Raw genomic sequence first — 23,678 nt, 5'->3', positions numbered from 1 at the left:
CGTTTATTAACATCTACTATACACAATAAAAATGAGTTGCTGTAGACAAGACCTCAGACAAAGCAAATGAATTTATTTGATGCTATTTCAATAAGTCAGTTTTCCAATTTTCCCATCAGAAAAAATGGAAATAAGAATAATTTTGTTAGTTCTGATTTTCCAGTGGAGGGAGGTGGCATATATTGACATTAAATTTCCAGAACTTATGATTTGTATGTATCCATAAGATGAACACATATTTTAAAAAGTATAAAGTAGTTAGTTGTGGGTAGTTCAACTTAAGAAAATAAAGTTTTCTTAACTTTAAAAAATGAGTGAGAGCCTGTTAAGATTTATCAAATATACCAAGAGCAATATATACCTGCTATTACTATTTTGGGACATATAAAATAGAGAAAAAACTGGAATATATCATTAAGTGCTGCCAAAATCCAAGCAAGAAATTCAAGGCGTTGGAGACCTAAATGAGTTTTCATCTCAACATCTTATTGAAAGCTGTAACTTTGGTAGAGAAAATAAATTATAAGTAACAAAGAGTTTATATTCGAACGATTAATTAAGTATAGAATTTTCTGTGTATTTAACATTCACAAATGATATTTATTTGTTCAAATGACAACTTTATGCCTGCAAATAATACAAGCAATTGGGGTGAACAGAGTTATTTCTACTCTTGTCTTATTGGTGATGATCAAGGAAGAAATTTGCTCATGGTTGGAATAGACTTGATGGTAGCTGTAGCCTTGGAGAAATACGATCATTTTGCTCAGAGCAATCTCCTGACCAGTGTAATGAAAGCCATTTTACAGGTCGAAATAGCACAATGAAGAAACTAAACATAGTTAGATATTCACCTTAGGAAATACACTTTGAACAACTTGAGTAACACCAAGATATGATCCAATATGAAGTAACTCTAAATGTTAGCTGTAATAATGATTCATCTCTATTATTTTAAGAACTATTATATCCTCTTCCATTTTTTAAAAACTCATGAGGTGCTAACACCCAAGGATGTGCAAGTAGACTGTAAATACAGTATTCTTGAGGCAAAACTGCAGCCAGAAACTTATCTGAAACTTGCTCTATCATTCCAATACAAAATTGCCTTGGGAATCTATCCTATGGAAATAATAAAAGATTTAGTGAACATTGACTATTTTCCAAGCTCCGACATTCACTAGGTGATATTAGGGTCATTTACTCATGGGCACATGATTCTAATGACCAAGACTTTATACTGTTGCTATCAAAATCATAAGACATATTAAATAAGTCTCTCTACATATATTCTCATATACCTTGTTCCTAGGTAGCTCTTAATATTTGAATTTTACTTGCATTTGAGTGATTGTTAAAAATTGATGTATACTACTCCAACTGAACTCTAGGTTCTTTAAAAACAAGGACTGTGGCTATTTATAAGAAATCATTTTATCTCCAGTATCCTGTATAGATACTTAATAGGCTGTAGGTCCTAAATAATTATTCAATGAATGAATAAAAATAATTACATATGTAAACTGAGTTTTTATTTCTGGGAATTGTAAAAGTATTAATACTCAAGAAAACATGTATTTTTTACCCATTGAAATACCTTCTGTGTAATGACTTATTCCGTAGGAATCTAATATTGAGGAATATTGAGTTCAAACAATATGATAATGAAAGCTTGTGTTTTATTGAATGAATGAAACACTTTTAAATACTGTAAGGCTCTTCACAAATATGCAATACCATGGGAGGAAGGGAGGTGGAGGCTTGCTGTGAAATATTTTCAAGTTTGGCTAGAATCACTGACAGGATACTTAAAGATTGGAAATTCAACAATTTAGGAAAGCAGACTTCTCTAGAGAAGACAGCAGCAGGTTAGAAAATTTAAATCAGCAAATGTTGAGAGAGCTATGCTATTACATATAAAATTTATCACGTGCAAACAGTATGCTTTTTTTTTTTTTTTTTTTTTGAGGCAGTCGGCGCTCTGTCTCCTTCTGTTACCCAGGCTGGAGTGCAGTGGCGTGATCTCATTACGGCAGCTCTGCTTCAGGTTCCGCGCCATTCTCTGCTACCTCAACCTCAGTAGCTGGGACTACAGGCACCGCTTCTGCGCCCATTTTTTTTTTTTAATTATTATTTTCAGTAGAGACGGGGGTTCACCGTGTTAGCCAGGATAGTCTCAATCTCCTGATCCCTGATGCACCCGCCTCGGCCTCCCAAAGTGCTGGGATTACAGGCATGACCCATGGCAGACCCAGCGGTGCTTTAGCAAAAAACCTGCTACTAACAAAATATTGGGAATCTCTCCCTCAGAATTTGCATTAAAAACTTTAATTTATATAGCCCTCTTATTTTCATAAATAGTCAAGGGTAACTATATTTCCTTGTATTTAATGCAGGAATCGCTTGAAGGCAAAAACTGTACTCCCCATGTTACAGGAAAGGAAACGGTTTCATGCAGATTAATTGTGTCCAAGTTCACATGGAAAGTTTTATAGAGACAAGGTGCGAGTCTAAGTCTTCTGCCCTCTGGTTCATTGTTTTCACTGCATCACCAGAGTGCAATAGAAGCTAGAGGATAAGGGAGAGACTAGAGCTTGAGGGTTGTAGACATGTGTGAAGGAAAAAGAAGCTAGGAGGCATTTCACAATTAGAAAATTCCTATACTTATAAAATCATGGGAAGTTTCCTGGCTATTGTCTTCTTGCTCCTTCCTTTTCTCTTTTCTTTTCTTTTCTCTTCCTTTCTTCTTTCTTTTCTCCTTCCTTCCTTCCTTCCTTCCTTCCTTCCTTCCTTCCTTCCTTCCCTCCCTCCCTCCCTCCCTCCCTCCCTCCCTCCCTCCCTTCCTTCCTTCCTTCCTTCCCAATATAGACACAGAGATGCCCATGGAAGGAAGAGACCTGGGTGGTCTTCACTCATAGCAGTGATAATGGCTAAAAGCACCAAGGTCAGGTTAAAAAACTTTTTTTTTTCTTTTCTACTTTTAAAGTTTTGCCTCAAAGTACATTTCTATACTTCAACATCCGTTCAGGGCTTACAATTGAATATTCAAAATATTTGAAATAAAGTGTCTATTTAAAGCTGTCAGCTATCTCAAGAGATATTACTAATAGCACCAAATAATTACTGAAAATTAATTCTTCCATGCAGTTGTAATTTTTAAATACATCAGATATTTATTGCTGGGAGATAAGATTTGCTCTTTTAGTTCTATGATTTTCATTTTCAACACAGCTTTTTTGGGCAATAATTTTTTTTTAACCAAATGGAAAAATCTAACAGAGTGAAGAAAAAGTCTTAGCAGCTCTTTTCTTTTTTAAAAAAAGAGAATACACAATGTCAGTTAAAACAAAAATGTGAATTCTCACTGGTAACTATTAAACTGTTTCAGTTTTTATTTCATGTCAATTGTTTATAGTAAACACTGACAGAGTGAGTTGGAATGTAATATACGGCACTGAAGTTTCATCCCAGTGTGCTTCAAGAGGCTTCGAAATCTTAGCCCAGGGCCTTTTGAGCTTCTTGCAGCCTCCTGTAAGAAACACAGCAAAGACAGAAACACAAGCGTTGTGAACTCAAGGAGAAAATTCCCATTAGTGTTAAAGGAACTCCTTCAATGTGGAAAAGTATATTTCTAAGTATGGAAAAACATTTTCAGGTCTTTTGTACGTGGTCCTAACTTTTTTAATGTTTTTTTTTTCTCTCTCAGCATTTGTCAAATGTATTTGAAGTACATTCAATCCACTTGGGCTGCATTTTGAAAGTGGCTTATGGAAATTTAAGCAGACAGTATCTATTAACATTAGATTAATAAAATTCCAAAGGCAAAATTCCCCCACACTGCATTAGCTCAAGTATTGACCTTAGTATGAGGTTATATTTTACTAAATATTTAGAGACTACTCAATCCTTTAAAGAAATTCCAAATACTATTTCAACAACAGAATTTGATTAACCACATAAAATTGAAATCGTACAATCACCAGATGTGAAGGCCAGATGCAAAAACATTTTTGTGAAAACTCCCACCAGAATTGATACGTATGTTTTTCTCATTGCATTTCTTCTTTTTACAATGGGTGTATAGGCACAGCACTTGTGGTCCAGTGGGACCACGTACATCTCCAGGATAATTACAACCTGGGAAGCTTCACGTTCCAGGCAACCCTACTCATAGATGGACGCATCATCTTCGGATACAAAGAAGTAAGTGATGTATTGATAATTTCTTTCCCTTCCCCTTGTTCTTGACTGCTGCCTTTCCTCCAAGTGTCAAGAAAGGGACATTTTACAGCCATGATCCTCGAATCATTTTCTTGCCTCTTAGTTTCTTTTGCTTAATAAAAAATGTTTTGGTTAGTTTTAATCTTCTGGGTGCATTGATTGTTAGCTCTTTTGTTTTGTTTTCTGATATTGTTGGCATCAGGACCCATCAATTTCATAAAATTATTGAGTAATTATATTGAGTAATTATTGAGTAGAGTGAAATGCATCTAAGAAAAAAACATCCAATTTGGAGGAATTTCTCATGTAAATCTAAATGTTTGTATTTATGTATTTTGTTAGTTTTTTTTTTCACCTTGTTGATTTCTGTGTTATATTTTGGTTCTAATTTCAAAAGCATTTATAGAGACGAAAACTTATGTGGCTCAATGACCCAGTACTGAGATAGTTCCAGGAGAGCTGAGCTTACAATCCCTTTGACTAATGTTTATTGAAACTGGATAGGAAAGATAAATTAGAGATCTAAGTGACAGAAAGAACAAGGGAATTTAAACTTATGGTTTGTTTCATTTTAACAAACTGACAAAGTAAAAAATAAAAATTTACTAAATTGTAGCCTTAAATTTACAAAATATTTAGACTGGAGTAACTGTGTGTTTGATTTCCAACTCTTTTGACAAAGTAATTAAGACCTGTTGGACTAAGAATATTAAAAATAAAGTTCCAGGAACTACAAATGTAATGTTTTAGATAGTCTCTAATTATGAGAGAAATCTGAACAGTGAGAATTAATAATGAGCATTATTAACCCATAGGTTAATGGATATTTATAATAATACAGACTTGATATCTTATGTTCAACTGAGGGATTACTTTTTCCTTGAGAAATGAATCCCAGATTATAAAAGGAATATTGAGGATCAAGAAAGAATTCACTTTGGTCAAATCTTCTGAAATTCATCTATTCCGTAAAGTGTAGCATAATTTAATTACAATCAAATAGGCCAACTCTAAAATTTATGTCAGATTTATATAGCCCTCTTATTTTTTGTCAGATATGTCAGATATTTCTATTACTGTAAAAACTTTTTAATGAAATTTTTCATTTACTTGGGGCAATTGAGTAAGTAGGATATAATTATAGACTATGTCCTACTTGGTGTTTCTTTGTCCAAGTGTATGGTTTTTTTTTTTTTTTTCAATTTTTATTTCAGGTTCAGGAGTACATGTGTAGGTTTGTTATACAGGGAAACACATGCCATGGAGGTTTTGTTGTATAGATTATTTTCTCACCCAGGTACTAAGCCTGGGACTCAATAGTTATTTTTCTTTCTTCCTTTTTTTTGAGATGAAGTTTTACTCTTGTTGCCCGGGTTGAAGTGCAATGGCCGGATCTTGGCTCACCACAACCTCTGCCTCCTAGGTACAAGAGATTCTCCTGCCTCAGCCTCCCTTGTAGCTGGGATTACAGGCATGCACCACCATGCCCAGCTAATTTTTGTATTTTTAGTAGAGATGGAGTTTCTCCATGTTGGTCAGGCTGGTCTTGAACTCCCTACCTCAGGTTATCCTCCCGCCTTGGCCTCCCAAAGTGCTGAGATTACAGGCGTGAGCCACCGCACCCAGCCGATAGTTATTTTTTCTGATCTGCCTCCTCCCACCTTCCACTGTCAAGTAGGCCCCAGTGTCTGTTGTTCCCTTCTTTGTGCCCATGTGTTCTCATCATTTACCTCCCACTTATAAGTGAGAACATGTGGTATTTGGTTTTCCATTCCTGCAATAGTTTGCTAAGGATAATGGCCTCCAACTCCATCCAGGTCCCTGCAGAAGACGTGATCTCATTTCTTTTATGGCCTCATAGTATTCCATGGTGTGTGTGTACCTGATTTTTTTATCCAGTTTATCATTGGTGGCCATTTAGGCTGATTCCATGTCCTTGCTATTATAAATAGTACTGCAATTAACATACACATGCATGTGTCTTTGTGGCAGAATGATTTATTTATTTTTTTAATTAATAGACTTTATTTTTTAAGAGTAGTTTTAGATTCACAGCAAAATGATGCAGAAAATACAGAGAATTTGAACATACTCTTCTTCCCCTGCTGAACATCCTCCCCCATCATCAATGTACCCCACCAGAGTGGCACATTTGTTGCAATAGATGAACCTACATTGACATTGACGCATCAATGTCACTCAAAGTTCTTAGATTACATTAGAGTTCCCTCTTGATGCTGAACTTTCTAAGGGTTTTAAGGATGTATAATGTCATGCATCCATCATTATAGTGTCATACAGCATCCTTCCTACCCTAAAAATTCTCTTTGCTCTACCCAGTTTTTTGTTTCAATAGGTTTTGGGGAAACAGGTGATGTTTGGTTACATGGGTTTATATTCCTTTGGTTATATACCCAGTAATGGGATTGCTGGCCTGAATGTAGTTTTACTGGTAAGGTTGTGGAGAAAAGGGAATGCTTATACACCGCTGTTGGGAGTGTAAATTAGTTCAGCCATTGGGGAAAGCAGTTCAGCCATTGGCGATTCCTCAAAGAGCTAAAATCAGGGCTATGTTTTTATATCAGAGCCCATCATATTTTTATGTCACACTCCCTGGACACCGAGAGAAAAATTCTCAAAAGAACTTATTCATTTCTAGTTTTCATTGCAATCTAGTATATTGCTGGAACTGCACAGTGATGTTTTGAAATGTTTGTTTTCAACGGTTTCAACCAACACTGGTCAAGTTTCTGGAAAGATGCAAGGTCAGTAAGTGTGAGGACTTAGGTCTCACCAACTGGAGGCTTTGTCAAAACAGAAGTGTGTGTTCTTATTGTGGTTTCGCTTGCTAGTCTTTATTATCGAAAGTGTCATCTTTCTTTACACTGTTCTCAAAGGGTATCTCACGTTGCAGAGTAACAGTTGATTCTTCCTATTCTCTGGTCTAGGTTGGTATTTTTAAAGGCCTTTTCTTCATTTTAATCAAAGAAAAAAGTTGCGTTATGGTTTTCCTGTTTTGTTATGGGGAATTTCAAGATGACAGGCAAATTTAATGCTTTCTTGATATTCCCAGGCTCTTGTCGTGAAGAATGTCTTCCCTCTGCACTTGGAGTTCAAAGAAGTCGTTTTTACTTTATTATTCACTTTACTTTAATTTGCCTTTCAGTTCTTTCTTTGTTCTAGATAGAAAGCAGTTTCTACTTTTCTAGTCTACCACTTTTTTCTTCCCAATAAATGTCATATATTTTATTTTGCTAAGGCAAATTATTATTTGTAAAATTTGTCATAAGAGAGTCCCCTTGCATTTGGGGTGACAGCTAGAAGCTCCTGGTACTGCTAGAAAAATATTCCTAATCACATGATAGCATAAAATAGTAGTTTGTGTAATGTATTATCATTTTCAAAGTACTTTCATATGCATTATAGCGTTTAATTCCTCAACAATTTCCTATAGCTTTAATATCCTAAGCATTTTACAATAGTGTTGGTACATTGAAGCTGTTCAATAAATGTTTATGACTTAATTATGGAAATAGATCATACATGATCATCTTCATTTTGTAGCTGAGCAAGCTAAGTCAGAGAGATTAAGTGACATACTTGAGGTCACAGAGCTAGTTAAGGATAAATCCAGAATTTAATTTGATGATCCCAAGACATCTCAACCATTTTCCCTGCCTAAAGAGATTATGTAAAACAATTCACAAATCTATGTCTCATTTGTTTTTCCAATAAGTATTTCTTAATATTGGCTGTTTAAGAATCTTGCTTGTTAGACTTTGTCATATCACACAATTACAAGTATAGATAGGAGAGGTATTCCTACTTCATTTGGAGAGCTAACCAAATTCTAAGAACATATAATTACAAGGAGTAAAATGTTCTGTTCCTGTCCAAGCTAAACTTACTGAATTATAGATAGGGAAGTAAGTGTAATTCTTTCTGTAATAAGTTTCTTCTAATAGGCTAACACCAGCTTTGTTTTGTTTCATTATGTTTTATGTGAATAAGAAGAAAAATTCTGATTTACACAGAACCCACCACCAATTTGGGACTTGTTTTAAAATTGTAAATTTTAATTACAATTAAATTTTACTTTAAAATTAGTAATGGATTGAATGAATTCAGTTAGGTAAATTTCATTTTCAATGCCCTCATTCAATTTATCTCAGTATTTAAATGTGCCAACCATGCTAAGCACATACATGACCTCCAATCCTTTCATGCTGCAAATATTGCCTTTTCTTCAATAGCATATTTTTTTTTTTGCAGTGCAAACTGAATGATGAATGATCAATAAATAAGAAAATGCATTTACAGTTGTAACAATCTTGCTTAGAGTGGGATTGAAATAGAGAAATACGACTGCTGCTTAAAATAAGAATGAATACAGATTTGCTCATAATACTCAATGTTTCTTCACCAATACCCTGTTGTTTTCTAGAATATATTGGAGAGAAGACTTGTGGAGGCATGGATTCCCTTAAATAATTAAGTTATTTTTCCTGAGGTTGTAGCTCCTGTGTTGTTTAAAGATTCAAAATTCTGTTTTAAACTATAGGCCCTTATTGTTACACAGCTGTATATTTTAATTAACTTCAAAGATAGAGTTTGCTTAGAATTCAGTCAAAATAAAAAAGAATGTTTTTTTAAGTTCTTTTTCTCAAATTACCAACTGTTCATTATAATGCATTTTTCAATTTTAGAGTATCCAGTTTTTTTAGATAGATTTAATTACCTGATGAAATTAATCTATTTCCTTGACTATATTAATAACAATTATTTTAAACGTTGTGACTGATAACTCCAATATCTACATGTCTTATGGGTCTGTCTCTATCACCTGTTTTCTTTCTATTTCCTGTAGATTTTTATTCATTGGTCATGTTTCTTTGCATGCTAGATGATTTTTTAAATAAAATTTTGGGTATGGTTTACAAAGTACCAAAGTACTTTGAGGATGTAGATAATGTTTTCTTCCTGCAAGTCAGTTTACTTTATTTTTTTGGCAGTTAGTACAGGACAGATTACTTTAACACTGTGCAGCTAAGCCCTTTCAAAGTTGAGCATCCGTCCTCATGAGACCAGAATATTTCTGGTAAGCCCTTACTCTTCTAGTCCTTCAGGGATCTCCACTAAAGATCTGGATTTTTACTATGGACCTTTTCCTTAATGCCCCTGAATGCATGTATTTTTCTTCAGCTCCATGAGACAGCCCAAAGGCTGTGGACAGGCAAATCATTCTTACCTGTGATCACAAGTGGCTATGATGTGATTGATATAATATGATGTGCTAAGCTGTGGAATCAAAATGACTAGCCAGGAAAGACAGTCAAGGATATCAAAATGAACCACTGAACCGTTCAGTCGTGTATTGAAAAGAAAGTGTGTAGGGTAGTTACTTAAACTCTCTGGGCTAAGTCAGTGAGACCTTTTCACTCTCTATCACTTGCTTGTAAATTGGCAAATGCTTTGATGAGAAAAGTGGTGTTGGGTTTATGTCTGCGTTTTCCGTTCTTTGGGATTTTGGCTTTTCAAGACCTTGCTCTTTGATAACTACCTGAAGTTTTCAACGGAAGCTTTCCATATTTTATTCACATTTCCTGCTTGATTCAAGTAGTAGAAATGATCTTAATTTTGTATGCCATAACCAGCAGTGAAAGTCACATTCACATTTAACAGTAACCTCCAAATTTGACAAAATCTGGCATTTCTTGAGCTCTTCATATATGCCAGCCACTGACCTAGGCATTTAAAATAAATTATGTATAATTCTCACAAAAACCATGAATAGCTACCTTGGACATTTACAGAAAAGGAACCTGAAACACCCAGAGACATTAAGTAACTTTTCTAAAGATATGGAATAAAGATGTATCCAAAGAAATACCACTCTAAAGCCCAAAGGCCTAGCTACTGTACCAGAATGCCTTCTTACAAACTTCCTTTTCAATAAGTGACTGAATCAATTCATTCGTTTTGATATCCTTGACAGTCTTCCTCGGCCAGTCATTATCATACCATAGCCTAACATATCATATCATAGCATATCATGGCCACTTGGGAGCAAAGGGAAGGTTTGCCTATCCGCAGCATTTATATTATTAATCTATAATTTTTTTAAATGAAAGAACCTGTACATAGACCAAAAAATGGATCCTTTCTTAAAGACATGGAATTTGGCAACCAAACTCTCATTTTCCTATTCTGTTAGTAATTAGCTATAACCCTAAATCTCGGCGTCTTCATATTAAGTTGCCATTAAATAGTGATGACTTTTTGCTTGATTACAATAGATATGGCTCTAATATTTCTGGTCTATTGGTAATGTAACAAGGAAACTAACAATTCTCAAAAAAGTATTGTATTCCAGTGGCCGGGCATGGTGGCTCACGCCTGTGATCCAAGCACTTTGGGAGGCCGGATCACTCAAGGTCAGGAGTTGGAGACAGGCCTGGCCAACGTGGTGAAACCCGATCTCTACTAAAAATACAAAAATTAGCTGGGCGTGGCAGTGCATGCCTGTAATCCTAGCTACTGAGGAGGCTGAGGCAGGAGAATTGCTTGAACCCTGGAGGCAGAAGTTTCAGTGAGCAGAGATCATGCCACTGCACTCCAGCCTGGGCGACAGAAGGAGACTCTATCTCAAAAAAAAAAAAAAAAAAAAAATGTATTTCAAAAATGCTGGAGATTTGAAATAAGGGTCTTTACAGTCCTTGATGCTGTGTATCCTAAAATACTCTTACTTTGTAGAAGTTGCAGTTTCTCTGACTTGTTTTATCTCTATTCTCATTATATACTTGGCATTTGTAATCACTCTGGACACAGACTATGGATGGATGTCACTTTTTTTGTGTCAATTGCAAACTCGGGTCCTTTTTTTTTTCATTAGCTTATGTAAGGGATAAAGATAGTCACTAGGTTAGGAAACTGGTAATTTAAATAAAAATGTCATATAATCCTACTAGATGGCAATAGGAGAAAAATCACAGAAGAGGCAGGCTTAGCCCGGGAGTCAGCCTGTTCTATCCATTTTCTTGGTTGAATAGTTTACCATCTCCTTCAGCAGCAAATTTTAGAGGAGGTCAATATAGAGGAACTTTACTGTTTATTAAGTAAAATCACTTTTTAATCTACTCTACCATTTAAGTGTTTAAACCTAATGTTCCTTGGTGTCACATTTGCTTCTTCTATGGAAGAATGCATAGTTAATAAATCACCATTGCCAATTAGTTGTAGGTTTCAATGGGGCTCTTAATGCATTTTAAAAAAAATTATTTGAAGATTATTTCTCTTATTTAAACTGTAATGACCCTTCACTCATGGTTAGCAGCCGGAAAGCATTAAAAGATGAACATTGGCTGAACTTGTGGAATTTATAGAAAAAAGGTAATTCAAGAAAGTTAGAGAAGGCCAAAAAGAATGCAACAGTGAGACCACCACCATTTAGATATAAGGTAATTTCCTTCTATAACTATTGCTACGTCTGTGAGAATACTTGTGTGAATATAGTATATACATCCAAGACATTTGATAAATGTGTGAGCAGAAAAGAATAATATATATGTACATATATAACTAATACAAGGATAAGAAAACCAGGTAGAATAAAATGCTGATTTAAAAATCTCAAGAAATAATTCTAAGGAAAATGTAGAGACAGATATTTTGTATCATAGGACTTCCCTGTATTTTAAACAACTAAAGTATTAAAATTTTATCTACCCGGTTTTATTTGAGATCTAATTCATTTGCATTCGTAGAGATATTTTACTTTTTAGCTATCTCACATATAGAAGCGCCTGACATTTTAATTTTTTGTTTACTTTTCCTAGTGTAAGAAAATGGTAAGTTGGATTATTCTCCCTTGATAATGTTCCAATGACAAATCCTGTGTGTAAAAATAAATAAAGTAGCCAAGTAGAAAGATCAATGTCCCAGAGGAAATTATTTTATTTTATTTTATTTTATTTTACTTATTATTATTATTTTTTAAGACAGAGTCTCATTCTGTTGCCCCGGCTGGAGTGCAGTGGCACGATCTCAGCTCACTGCAACCTCTGCCTGCCGAGTTCAAATGACTCCCCTGCCCTAGTCTCCCAAGGAGCTGGGATTACAGGTGCCTGCCACAATGCCTAGCTAATTTTTTGTGTCCCTCCCAAACCCAGGGTGTAGACTTTCTTTAATCTCCTTTCTTTTCTCTTGATGTCTAATTCCCAAACCATGTTTAGGTAAGTTTCCTTATCTAACTATTGTCCCAGGTAAAATCCACACCAGAGTCTTGACTATGTTGAGTGCAATGGCACAAGCTTCTTCAAGTGGGCACCCTGCGTCACTGTCTTTTGTATGAAGCTCAGACTCTTCGTGTGCCAATTCCACGTGAGCAGTCTTAACTCAGAGGGCACGCTTTTTACTCTGTGTATGTTTTTATGTTTTATGTGTACACATGTGTTTGTAAAACAGATATGTTGCCAACATCTAAACATTAAAATATTTCAAGTAAAAATGTAGATTTGCATTTTTTCCTTGAGGACTCAGAAAGCCCTAGAAGCCCTTTGCTTGCAAATATTGCCTGGAAAATTCACTCAAAGCGTGCACCCTCCAATTTCTCCCTCATGAATTTCTTCTTTCTTACCCGAGGCACACAGTAGCTTATGTAGAAAGGAAGTTTGAAACCTCTGTTTTAAAGTGGAGGTGGATTTTACTTGTCACCTTCATGCTGTTAGTTGACTGCTTCCAGATTTTCTACAGATTATGATTGTGGAGATGGGGGCAGGAGGCATGTTAGGAATTGATTGTTTGATGATAGCTCACCTTGACTTTCTTGCTGTTAGATGCATTGCTCAATACCTGGCAGACGAGAGTTCAGGAGCTGTACACTAAAAAAAGGATTGAAATAATTGTGCAAGTTGTTACTGATACTCTGGAAAGCAAATGAATTTTTCCATTGTCAAATTTAACTGAAAGCCCTTCTATTCAAGTGTAGTTTACGGATAACTCAGCATTAATATTTTGGACTTTATATGTTTGTTTGTTTGTTTTTTAGAGACAGAGTTTTGCTCTGTCATCCAGGCTGCAGTGCAATGGCATTATCATAGCTCACTGCAGCCTCCAACTCCTGGGCTCAAGTGATTCTCCTGCCTCAGCCTCCCAGGTAGCTGGGGCTACAAGTTGTTATTTTGATAATAATAAAAGAGATCACGACTCTTAAAAATTAGATTCACTGCTGATAATACTGAAGCCAGATCAGATACTTAAGTAAAATGAAGGAGAAAGTTAAGGGTTACAGGCAGATAAGAATGGGTAAAACAGAAAGCTTTGAGTTTATTGTGGGATTTTGTTGTTGCTGTTGTTTTTAATATTAAGCTACTAAACACCATATTGCAGATTAGCAAGGAAACAAAAAATGAGTTTGGAGTAATTCTTTTCCAGTTAAGGTTTGATAGGATAGGATTCACATCTTGGAACACATACTATACAATCAAACCCTTGCTGAGATACTGTGCTTCCTAGTGGATAGATAGCTGGGCCTGTAATGGAAACAAATGAATGTTTTGGTGATGTTTTCAGGGCAGAACAAAGAGGAAAATAAAATTCCATTAACCATGACTTAGGCGGCATGCTGTTATCTCCCTAGTTTAGAGACAGATGTAAGAACCTCAGGTTTTAGGGATTGTGTGGGGTTCCTGTGTGCTGGAGAAAGATATCACAGAGTGGAGAAGAGAGGAGCTTCTGTCTTTGACTCTCCTTCCAAAGGCCAGTGTGCTCTGCTCTACTTTTGCTTACCCCTGACATCTTTTCCTGCCTTGATTTTGTGTAGCGATTGCAACCACTTTCTGCTTCTATGCTTACTTTGCTTTGCTTTAATATCTCAGTTATATAAAAATGTATACCAAGTAATAAACCTATCTCTAGCTTGTTATATAGAGCAAAAATTATACTGTTGTTTAAAAGAAGTATTCATGAATGCTTTTAGGGGTCAAAATGGAAGCATATTTTAACCAGTGTGAAAGCTCCTTTTATTTCTATCCTGTGGAGAGAATGTAATTGTAAAATCAATTCGCCAGAAGTGTGCAATTCAATACAGATCATACAGAGGCCCAGTTAAAATTCAGCTTTGCTTTAATCTTAAGAAGGCAACTGTTATAGACACTTGAAAACAATAAAGCTACACTGTTTTAAAAATAAAAAAAAAAAACTTCTGTAGTTTAGAGTTTTTATTATTTCAGTTTGGCTTCCTGACATCCCCAGGATCTCATGATGACTCACGAGACATTTTGAGGATGAATGTAAACTTGTAGAAAGGATAAGAAAATAGCTTCCCGTAATCAAAGTTTTGAAAGTTTTGGTGTTTGACGTGTTTTTGGTCCATATGTTCATTGACTTTGGCACTTCATACCCTTCTAAATACAGAGTCTTCTATAAAATAGTTGATCGTAACAACAAGAAGTTCATTCTTGTGCTAATTTGCCCAATACTGGCTATACTTCTAAATAGCTTGTTTATACATACACATACATACACACATAATCTCTTTGTTATTAGTTAAAAAGAAGTTCATTTTACAGCCTGGGTAACATAATGAGACCCTGTCTCTGCAAAACATAAAAAAAAAAAAAAAAATAGCCAGCTACTCGGGAGGCTAAGGCAGGAGGATCACTTGAGCCCTGGAGGTTGAGGCTGCAGTGAGCTGTGATTGCACCACTGCACTCCAGCCTGCGCAACAGAATGAGACTCTGTCTCAAAAAAATAAAATAGAATAAATAAATAAATAAAATAAAAATTTTTAAATAGTTTATTTTAAATGTACCTTTTAATAATACAGTGTCTAATTTTATGCTGACAGAGGACCCTGCAGAGTGGTCTCACTTGCTCACAGAGAGCTCACACAGCCTCCTTACTTGACTGCCTGTAATATTTTGAAGTTAAAGAGATTACAGTGCAAGAAGGCAGGGTAAGAAAGATAGGAAAATATCAGGTGTGGAGAGGCAGACATGTTCCATAGGAAATTTTAGAGAAAGTCTGGAATTGTTCATCTTTTCTTCATTAATCTTTGATGACATTGGGCATGTAATTCACTTGGCAAAATCTGGCATGTAATGGTTTCATAAAAGCCTTGGGTGGCTTCTAGGAAAATATAAGGAGTTGAAAGTTTCTTGTAAATTTTCATTTTAATATTTAATCAGGACAAAGAGTACAGTTTTAGAAATCCTGGACTCTTACTCACAAGCTCTACGAAATTTTAATGGAGAGCATGTGAAGCCAGTGGTTTTGCCATAAAGTGATCATCCGTCTCCAGTGCTTCCTCTCCTGGTCTCTGAATGTTTCAGGACTGCTCTTGAGAGCTGCATATGTTCCCTGCATATCCAAAGGACGCTTCTGATAGACCGTGACGTGAGTCAGTCCCCTGAAGTTGTACAACCTCACATTCCTGATGAAAACACCGTTTCATTGCTCTTGCTACTGAAACCAAAAGGCTTCCTGGTATCCTTTACTCTCCTTTTGTCCCTCACTGTCCTTATTAAATCTATGGGGAGTGTCGATAGCAGTGCCTACATAATTCTTCCAGAATCTGGCCTCTGTTCACTTCCACCACTGTTACCACTTTGGGGTGGGTCACGGCACGTTACCTGGAAAACTGTGATACCCTCCTAACTAGTTTCTCTGGCTCCCGTGGTCCCTCTGCAGTCTTGATTTACCAGCAGCCAGTGTGATATTTTCCCAAAATAAAGGAACGTCCTTTCCTCTGCTCAAAACCTCCCAAATCTTTCTGTATCTTTTGGACTAAAATCCAGTGTCACTGTCATGCCTTGCAAGAAATACACACTCCCTATGATCTGCCCCTGCTACCTCCCATTGCCTTTGACACTCTTGTTTGGTACTTCTGCTCCAGCTGTAGAGATAACCCTTTAACTCCTAAAATACACCAAAAGCAATTCAGTCAAGCCCTTTACATGTGCCAGTGCATCTACCCACAGTTGCTTCCCAAATATCCACATGACAGATTCTCTTACTTCAAGTTTCTGCTGAAAAATCACCTTCTCAGAGAGAGCTTCTGTGACTCTCTTTTCTCCTAGAGACCCCCATTCCTCTCTATCTTTTTACTCTGTTTCAGTTTTCTCCTTGGTACTAACCGCCTTCTAGTATGCTATAGGTTTTACGTTCGCTTGTTTTAATGCCTGTCCCTGTTGTCTAGAATGTAGGCTCTGTGAGAGAAGGGTCTTTGTATCCCTGTCTGCTGTAATTCCAGTGCCTACAAAAATATAGAAAATATATCCAATTAATATCTGATGAATGAATGAATGGATTCTGTCTTATCAAACAGCATGGACAATGTGTATGCCTTTTGGGGAAAATAATTTATATGTAGTAGACGTCATTCTTAGGAATCTATTTTCTACTCGATAATTCTCAATTATATTAAGACTCAGAGTTATATGGTAGTAGTGGTTTGACAGATGCAGTAATCAGAAATCATTAACCCATGAATATGTACATTTAAAAAACTGGCAACAAGTTAAAGCATAACTCTTGACCGCAAATAATGATTTCTACCTAACTTCTGCTCTCTTTACATATAGGTAGAGTATTTCACCCTTATCATTAGAGTTTGTATCATTGTTAACAATTTACATGTTGAAGCTTGGAAAAGTCAAAATGATTTGAAAAAAATTTAAGTTGATAACTGGAAGAATCAAAGATCATTTATAGTGATCTTCCTAGAGGGTTTGTCATGTCAGATAATTTTCAGTGATAGAAAACTGTACGCCATGAAGCTATCCATTTTTGTTTTGGCTAAATTTTCCTCATGTTAAATGAATCTACACACAGACAAAAGAATGAACTAAAGAGATATAGAAGAATGAAAAAAAATGCTGCAGAAAATGAAACTTTTCTACTGGAACATTCCAATCTTTCAAGTTGAATTGTACCTAGAATTAGATATTTATCTGAAATCTGGGCATGATGATGTGTACCTGTAGTACTAGGGAGGCTGATGCAGGAGGATTGCTTAAGCCCAGGTGTTTGAGGCTGCATTGAGCTATGATCATGCCACTGCACTCCAGCCTGGGCAACACAGTGAGACCCAATGTCTTAAAAATACACATTTATCTGATTCCCAGAAAATTAGGATGAGCAATACTACCTTATTTTATGGAGAAACACCCATATTCTATTCTATTGGCTATTTGATATTTAACAGAGGATGTACTGGTTGATACTGCTGTGTAATAAACCACTCCAAAATATAGTGGCTTAAAACAACTCCATTTCTTATTTCTCACAAGATGCCTATGGATCAGCTTGTTGGTTCTACTGTTATGGGCTGGACCCTGCTGATCTCAGCTGAGCTTCTGAATGTGTAAGCGGTTATCTGGTGGACTGGCTGGGAGCTGGCTAGGCAACAATAACTTCTGGTGCAAAAAAAAAAAAATCCTTCATGTGTCTTGTATATATCTGCAGAAGACCAGCAGCATATATTTTCTTGGCTGTAGCAAGGGTTCAAGAAAGGAAGCAGTAAGCAGTTTTTTTTTAAGGTTTGTTTGTTTGTTTGTTTTTTGCTTCAAGTTTGCTGCTGTCCTCTTTTGCCATATTATTGAGCCTGGAGTCTGAGTGGGAGAGGACTGCAGAGGTACTGGGCAGAAGGAAACCATTGATTGAGGCCATTACTGCAATCGACCCACCACCAATAAAAAGCATGGTGGAGAGGGCTTGACACAGACACAAAACATAAAGGAAGTGGTGAAAGGAAGGAAAGAGATGGAGAAAAAAATAAAAATGAAAGATGGCTGGGCAAGGGAAGAAGAGATGGGGAAGAGAGATAGAAAAGTTGGAATGCGGCCAGGTGCAGTAGCTCACACCTGTAATCCCAGCAATTTGAGAGGCTGAAGTGGGCGGATCACCTGAGGTCAGGAGTTCAAGACCATCCTGACCAATATGGAGAAACCACGTCTCTGTGAAAAATACAAAGTTAGCTGGGCACAGTGTCACATGCCTGTAATCTCAGCTACTCAGGAGGCTGAAGCAGGAGAATCGCTTGAACCCAGGAGGTGGTGAGCCGAGAGTGCGCCATGTCACTCCAGCCTGGGCAACAAGAGTGAAAGAAGAAAGGAGGGAAGGAAGGAGGGAAGGAAAGGGAAGGAAAGGAAGGAAGAAGAAAAGGGAAGGAGGGAAGGAGGGAAAGAAGAAAGGAAGGGAAGGTGGAATGCATAATCTGAAGAGAGGAGAATGCTTCTGGGAGGGCTGCAGGAACCAAGACATGTGACTTAAAAAACAAGCTCTGAAATAAACATGTACTATGCATAATGATATAATAGGATTTTCCAACTGATAGCAGTATAAACTCAAGTACTGCTGTGGGTTTGGGAAAAGAAGACATACAATAAATTACCACAGAATTATCTGGTAAAGCCTTTTGCAACTTGCAGAGGAAAACTGAACTCATAGATGTTGGAGAAGGGGGTCAAATGACAAATGACAGGAACAGTGGCATTTATATGATGGTAATAATAGATGCTTGCTTCTGTTAATAGATGCTGCTTAAAAATGAGATGATCATGTCTTATTAGGATACAAAAATATATAAGTGAATTGGAATTTTTCCCTATGCTTTTCCATCTTCTTGTATGTTTTAACTGTAAGTCTGTCTTAAATATAAATTACTTTCATATTAGAGTCCCCAGTGTAAGACTGGGAAACAGTATAATGCTCAATAAGAAAGGGGATTTCACATATTGATACTGAATTTAGATTAGTAAATCAGTAAATAAAGTATATCAGCCGGACGCAGTAGCTTACAGCTGCAATCCAGCACTTTGGGAGGCAGAGGTGGGTGGATCACTTGAGGCCAGAAGTTCCAGACCAGCCTCGCCAACATGGTGAAACCCCATCTCCACTAAAAATACAAAAAAAAAATCTAGCTGGGTGTGGTGACGCACACCTGTAATCCCAGCTATTTGGGAGACTGAGGCATGAGAATAGCTTGAACCCGGGAGGCAGAGGTTACACTCCAGCCTGGGAGATGGAGTGAGACTGTCTCAAAAATAAAAAATAAAAAATAAAGTACATCAGACTGGGATATAAATCTTGATTTTGTTTTGCTTGTTTTGTGTGTTTTTGTTATCCAAATACCAGAAGACTAATTTATATTGGTAAAGAATTGAGCATAGTGACACAAATTGGTTAAGAATTGAGCACACTGACACAAAATTTGCAAACACTTTAACGTTGTTTAAGAGAGACCTGAAATAGTACATTAAGGGAAAATGTCCTCTTCTATTTACTTGTTTCAAGGTAATTCCACAAATTCCAAAAGCTATGAACTTTTTTCTTAATTTGTCCGTTTGAACAAAATAGCCCTTTTCACAGTTTCATGATGTCTTGGTCAAAAATAAGTCACAGAGTTATTATAATATATTATATTATATATTCTCTCCAACTTATTATATATTCTGTCCAACTTATCCCCTTCTTATTGTTATGCTGTTTATTATGGCTTCTACAGCAATATCTGATCTAACATATTATTTAATGAATTACTCACAGATGGCCCAAAATCTGCTTATTCTGCCTAAAGACATTTTTGCTGTATTTAATTTACTCTTTTCTTTTACTTTCCTGTTTCTTTATTTATTGAAGATGGTTTCATTCCCATTTTTGTTTCTATAAAACTGATAATAAAGAGAGTAATCATATCTCCAATGAATCTTTTCTGAATCAGGAAAAATGGACCCCAAGAGTTCATGTCATTTATAACTCTCATATTATTTTTCATATATTCTCAATGTATCATATTTTTTTAACTGTAAATATTAGAAATGTCTATCGTATTCAGATCTTGGTTTCATTGAGATTCAAATACAAGAACTGTCACACTGAGATGACCATAAGAGCTTAGAAGTCTTTCATAGTAGTTTCAAACAAAATGGTGAAATGATTGCCAAATTTAATTAGCTATTAATCAATGATGATATTGTCAAATGTATATTTAACAGTGCATTTATTTGTTTTTCTCTAGGTTTTATATCTATAAGACTGCTTATAAACAAGGATTTTCTAAAATTGTATAAAAACAAATATACAATGAAGTTTTTTTTGGAAAACAAAGAGTAGGAGGAGAATCTCTGTTTCCAAAATTATAGCCAGCACTAAATGCATTCATGATGTGCCTATACGTGTAATAAGTTTGCAGCATCTAGCATCAATTATATTCTCTGATAATCTATTACTTTCAACATCAAGTTGCCATCTTTAGAACCAGGAACTATCTGTCTCTTCTATTCATTCAATAGCACTAAACCGATGTAATTTTTTGGTTTTGTATGTCCCTCTTTTCTAATACTTTTGCCTCCCTCTCTAGTCTTTTATCTCCTTCCTGTGGTTTTGTCCTTGAAACAAGAGGATCCTACTACCTTTCGTCCCTGTATGAAATTCAGATCTAACATGTAGCAATCTGCTTTTTTTTTTTTTTCCAGATTCCTGTCTTGGTCACACAGATAAGTTCAACCAATCATCCAGTGAAAGTCGGACTGTCTGATGCATTTGTCGTTGTCCACAGGATCCAACAAATTCCCAGTACGTAGAAGAAGGGCAGTCACAATGAGTGAGCCTCTGTGGGGGTAAATTTAAAGGAGATTGGTCTCAGGCAGATGTACCTGAAGAATAAAGATGGCTAATTAATTAGCCAATTGATGCTTGTTAATTCTGTGGTTTGGTTTATAACTCCTATTGGGTTATCTCTGTCGCCCTTGAACTGACTCAGGTAAAGAGAAATTAAATAGCCAAGCCAAGAATGTGTAATTTTGGATTCTTTTTCTTGTTTCTTTTTCCTGTCTTCTGATTTGGGGTCTTACTCTGTCACCCAGGCTGGAGTGCAGTGGTGCAATCACAACTCACTGCAGCCTTGACCTCCCAAGCTCAAATGATTCTCCAGCCTCAACATCTTGAGTAGCTTTGACCACAGACATGTGCCACCATCCTCGGCTGTTTATTGTTATTGTTATTATTATTATTTGAAGAAATGAGATCTTGCTATGTTGCCCAGGTTGGTCTTGAACTCCCGAGCTCAAGTGGTCCTACTGCCTCAGCCTCCCAAAGTGCTGAGATTACATATGTGAGCCATTGTGCCCAGCCAGATTATTGGTGATAGTTGGCTTGGCTAAGCAGATATAGTTCTTTTATTAATAAGAATGACATAAACAGTGACAGATTATTGGATTGATAGACATATGACTTTTATGTATGTTTATCTTAAGTTTCTGAGCAAAACCACAGCTTTGTGCTATCTTATATTTAATGTATTTGTGTAGAACTGTTTGGGAGTCTAAAGGAAGATGCAAGAAAAAGTACAAATTAAATTTTTTTAAAAGTACAAAGTAAATAAAAATCTGGATGGAGTTATACTTACCACCAGAGAAAATATATATTTTCTTTAAATTATGGTTGCCTATCTAGTCTAGTTTACATTTTATGGAATAAAAAGGGATGTGTTACTTTGGATAACTGTTTGTTATATCAGAAACTAAAATGCTAACTGAATTAGCCATTCTGACCCTATAAATAGGCATCTGTTGAAAGCTTCTGGTTTTTGAATCTCCTTCACTCCAAGAACAGTCCTGAGAGATGCTTTGGTGTGGTAGTAAGCGAAGTTGGGGTGGGAGTGTTTGTGTCCTACGTGTTCTTATTTAAGGAAAGGGGAGATAATAAAATATATCTCAAGATGAGATCATTTTTTCTCTTTTGTTCAAAGTTCTTTTTCTTCTTTTATTTGATTACAGTGGTAGATAATTTATCTCATGCTCATGTTCTTTGGTTGTGACTTGAGGTGATTGTAGTTAATGATGCCAACTCTCAAATATAGACAGCAACTGGAGTGGCAGCTATACTTTTTAAAGCAACGGATCAGCAGAAACATTATAGGGGTTATCTTACCACTGTGAGATATCTTAGAACTGAATGCTTATCTTACAACTAAATGGCATTGATACATGGTGGTTCTGCTTGGTGAAGAACATGGAGTTTCTCCTTGTTAGCTGAGAATTTGTGGGAGGCGATATTCAAGGGAATTGTTAAATCAAAGCAGGTTTTCCAGAAACTAAATTGTTCTGTGAACAAAGCAAGGATACATGAGTATGTGTAGGCAACATAAAGGCATCCTGACAGAGCTCTTAAATAAGAGGCCGAGCCCTGGGACAGCTAAAGTTGGTTTCTGTCTGAGGACGGCCGTTCTCACATTCTTTCTTTCGGAGTTGTTAAATCAAGTATGGTTTGAGTCAATTATTGCACAAGTAAAAAGAAACACTAGTTTTAGTTTATTTGTTGGTTCTTTTTTTTTTTTTTTTTTTTTTATTGCCGAAAAGAAATTATTTGCAGCTTACTCAGCAGGGCTTTTAGTCCATATTGTTCTGATGTATTATTGCTTAAAAAAAAACACCAACCAAAATACCAAAAATTTTTCTTACAAATGTATTTTAATATGCAAGTATTATGTTGGTATATTCCCAATGTTAAAATTGTACTTAGATATCAGGGCCCTAAAGTGTAATTTTGCATCCCTTGTTAGGCTGTCAAAGGATAACTATTATGTATTGGCGGAAAATATTCTCAAATACAAATCTCATTTAATAAATTGGCAAAATTTGTTTGAATTTTCAGACCAGATTATGTCTAAAGTTTGGGACTCAGCAGTTATCCAAAAGAACTTAATTCAAACTTAGAGTTCACAGAAAAATGTCCCTCAAACAATTTGCATACTGAAAAGCAGTCACATTTTCTGTTAACCTTACTGTTCCATGCTGAGAAAATTAGCCAAGAAGGAATGAAAGATTTGGGTCTCTAGTTCTGCCATTGTTGCTGTTAGATGGGACCATATTTATGCAAGAAAATTGGAATCAATATGTTCTACTTAAAAATCATTTGGGAACAAAAAAACTTTATCTCCTTGAAAGTCTCTCCCACATTTGTAAAGTATAACTGTGTCTGTTACATGAGCTTCTGTATAACGAGAGATGTATAGTTGCATTGTATTCTCAGCTAACAAAAGGCGCATCTTTATGCCAGAGATTAGGATAACTGAAGATTAGCACAACGCAGGTTATACAAGTACAGTTCTTTTGTGAGAAATAAGTTGATTCCTGCAGACCTATGTTACATATTCAGCAATCAGAGTTTAGACCGATATAAGTCCTTTTCAAAATTCAGTTCCCTTATTTAGCAACACTCACTATTAGGAATTGTCTTTGTAGGGAATTTAAATACTTTGCCTCTGTTAACATTGTTCCCCCCACCAAGTGGATTTAGGGAACAACTGATTATTACCCGAGTAGTGAGTAGTTTCATTTCTTCTGCATTGCAAGGTGTGTTACATAGAACCCTGTTCTCATAAGATCAATTTTCTATTCTGTTAATCATTTTGGTTACACAGGTTATATTACCTAAACCTCTGGCTTCATGTAGCC

At 36.0% G+C, this 23,678-nt stretch overlaps 1 protein-coding gene across 1 annotated transcript in view; it reads left to right on the top strand.

The window, feature by feature from the left end:
- The window catches only part of PLXDC2 (plexin domain containing 2), a 453,142-nt gene that overhangs the window by 321,595 nt on the left and 107,869 nt on the right, over positions 1–23,678 (top strand). Inside the window, exons 6-7 of the mRNA XM_031652709.1 lie at positions 4,085–4,203; positions 20,697–20,796. Of these exons, the coding sequence (XP_031508569.1) occupies positions 4,085–4,203; positions 20,697–20,796 (219 nt within the window). The remainder of the gene's footprint in view (positions 1–4,084; positions 4,204–20,696; positions 20,797–23,678) is intronic.

The sequence above is a fragment of the Papio anubis genome, chromosome 11 (assembly GCF_008728515.1).
Source record: "Papio anubis isolate 15944 chromosome 11, Panubis1.0, whole genome shotgun sequence".
NCBI classification, from domain to species: Eukaryota; Metazoa; Chordata; class Mammalia; order Primates; family Cercopithecidae; genus Papio; species Papio anubis.
The sequence above is the reverse complement of the archived record's forward strand: the minus strand, read 5'-3'. Positions and strand labels throughout refer to the sequence as shown.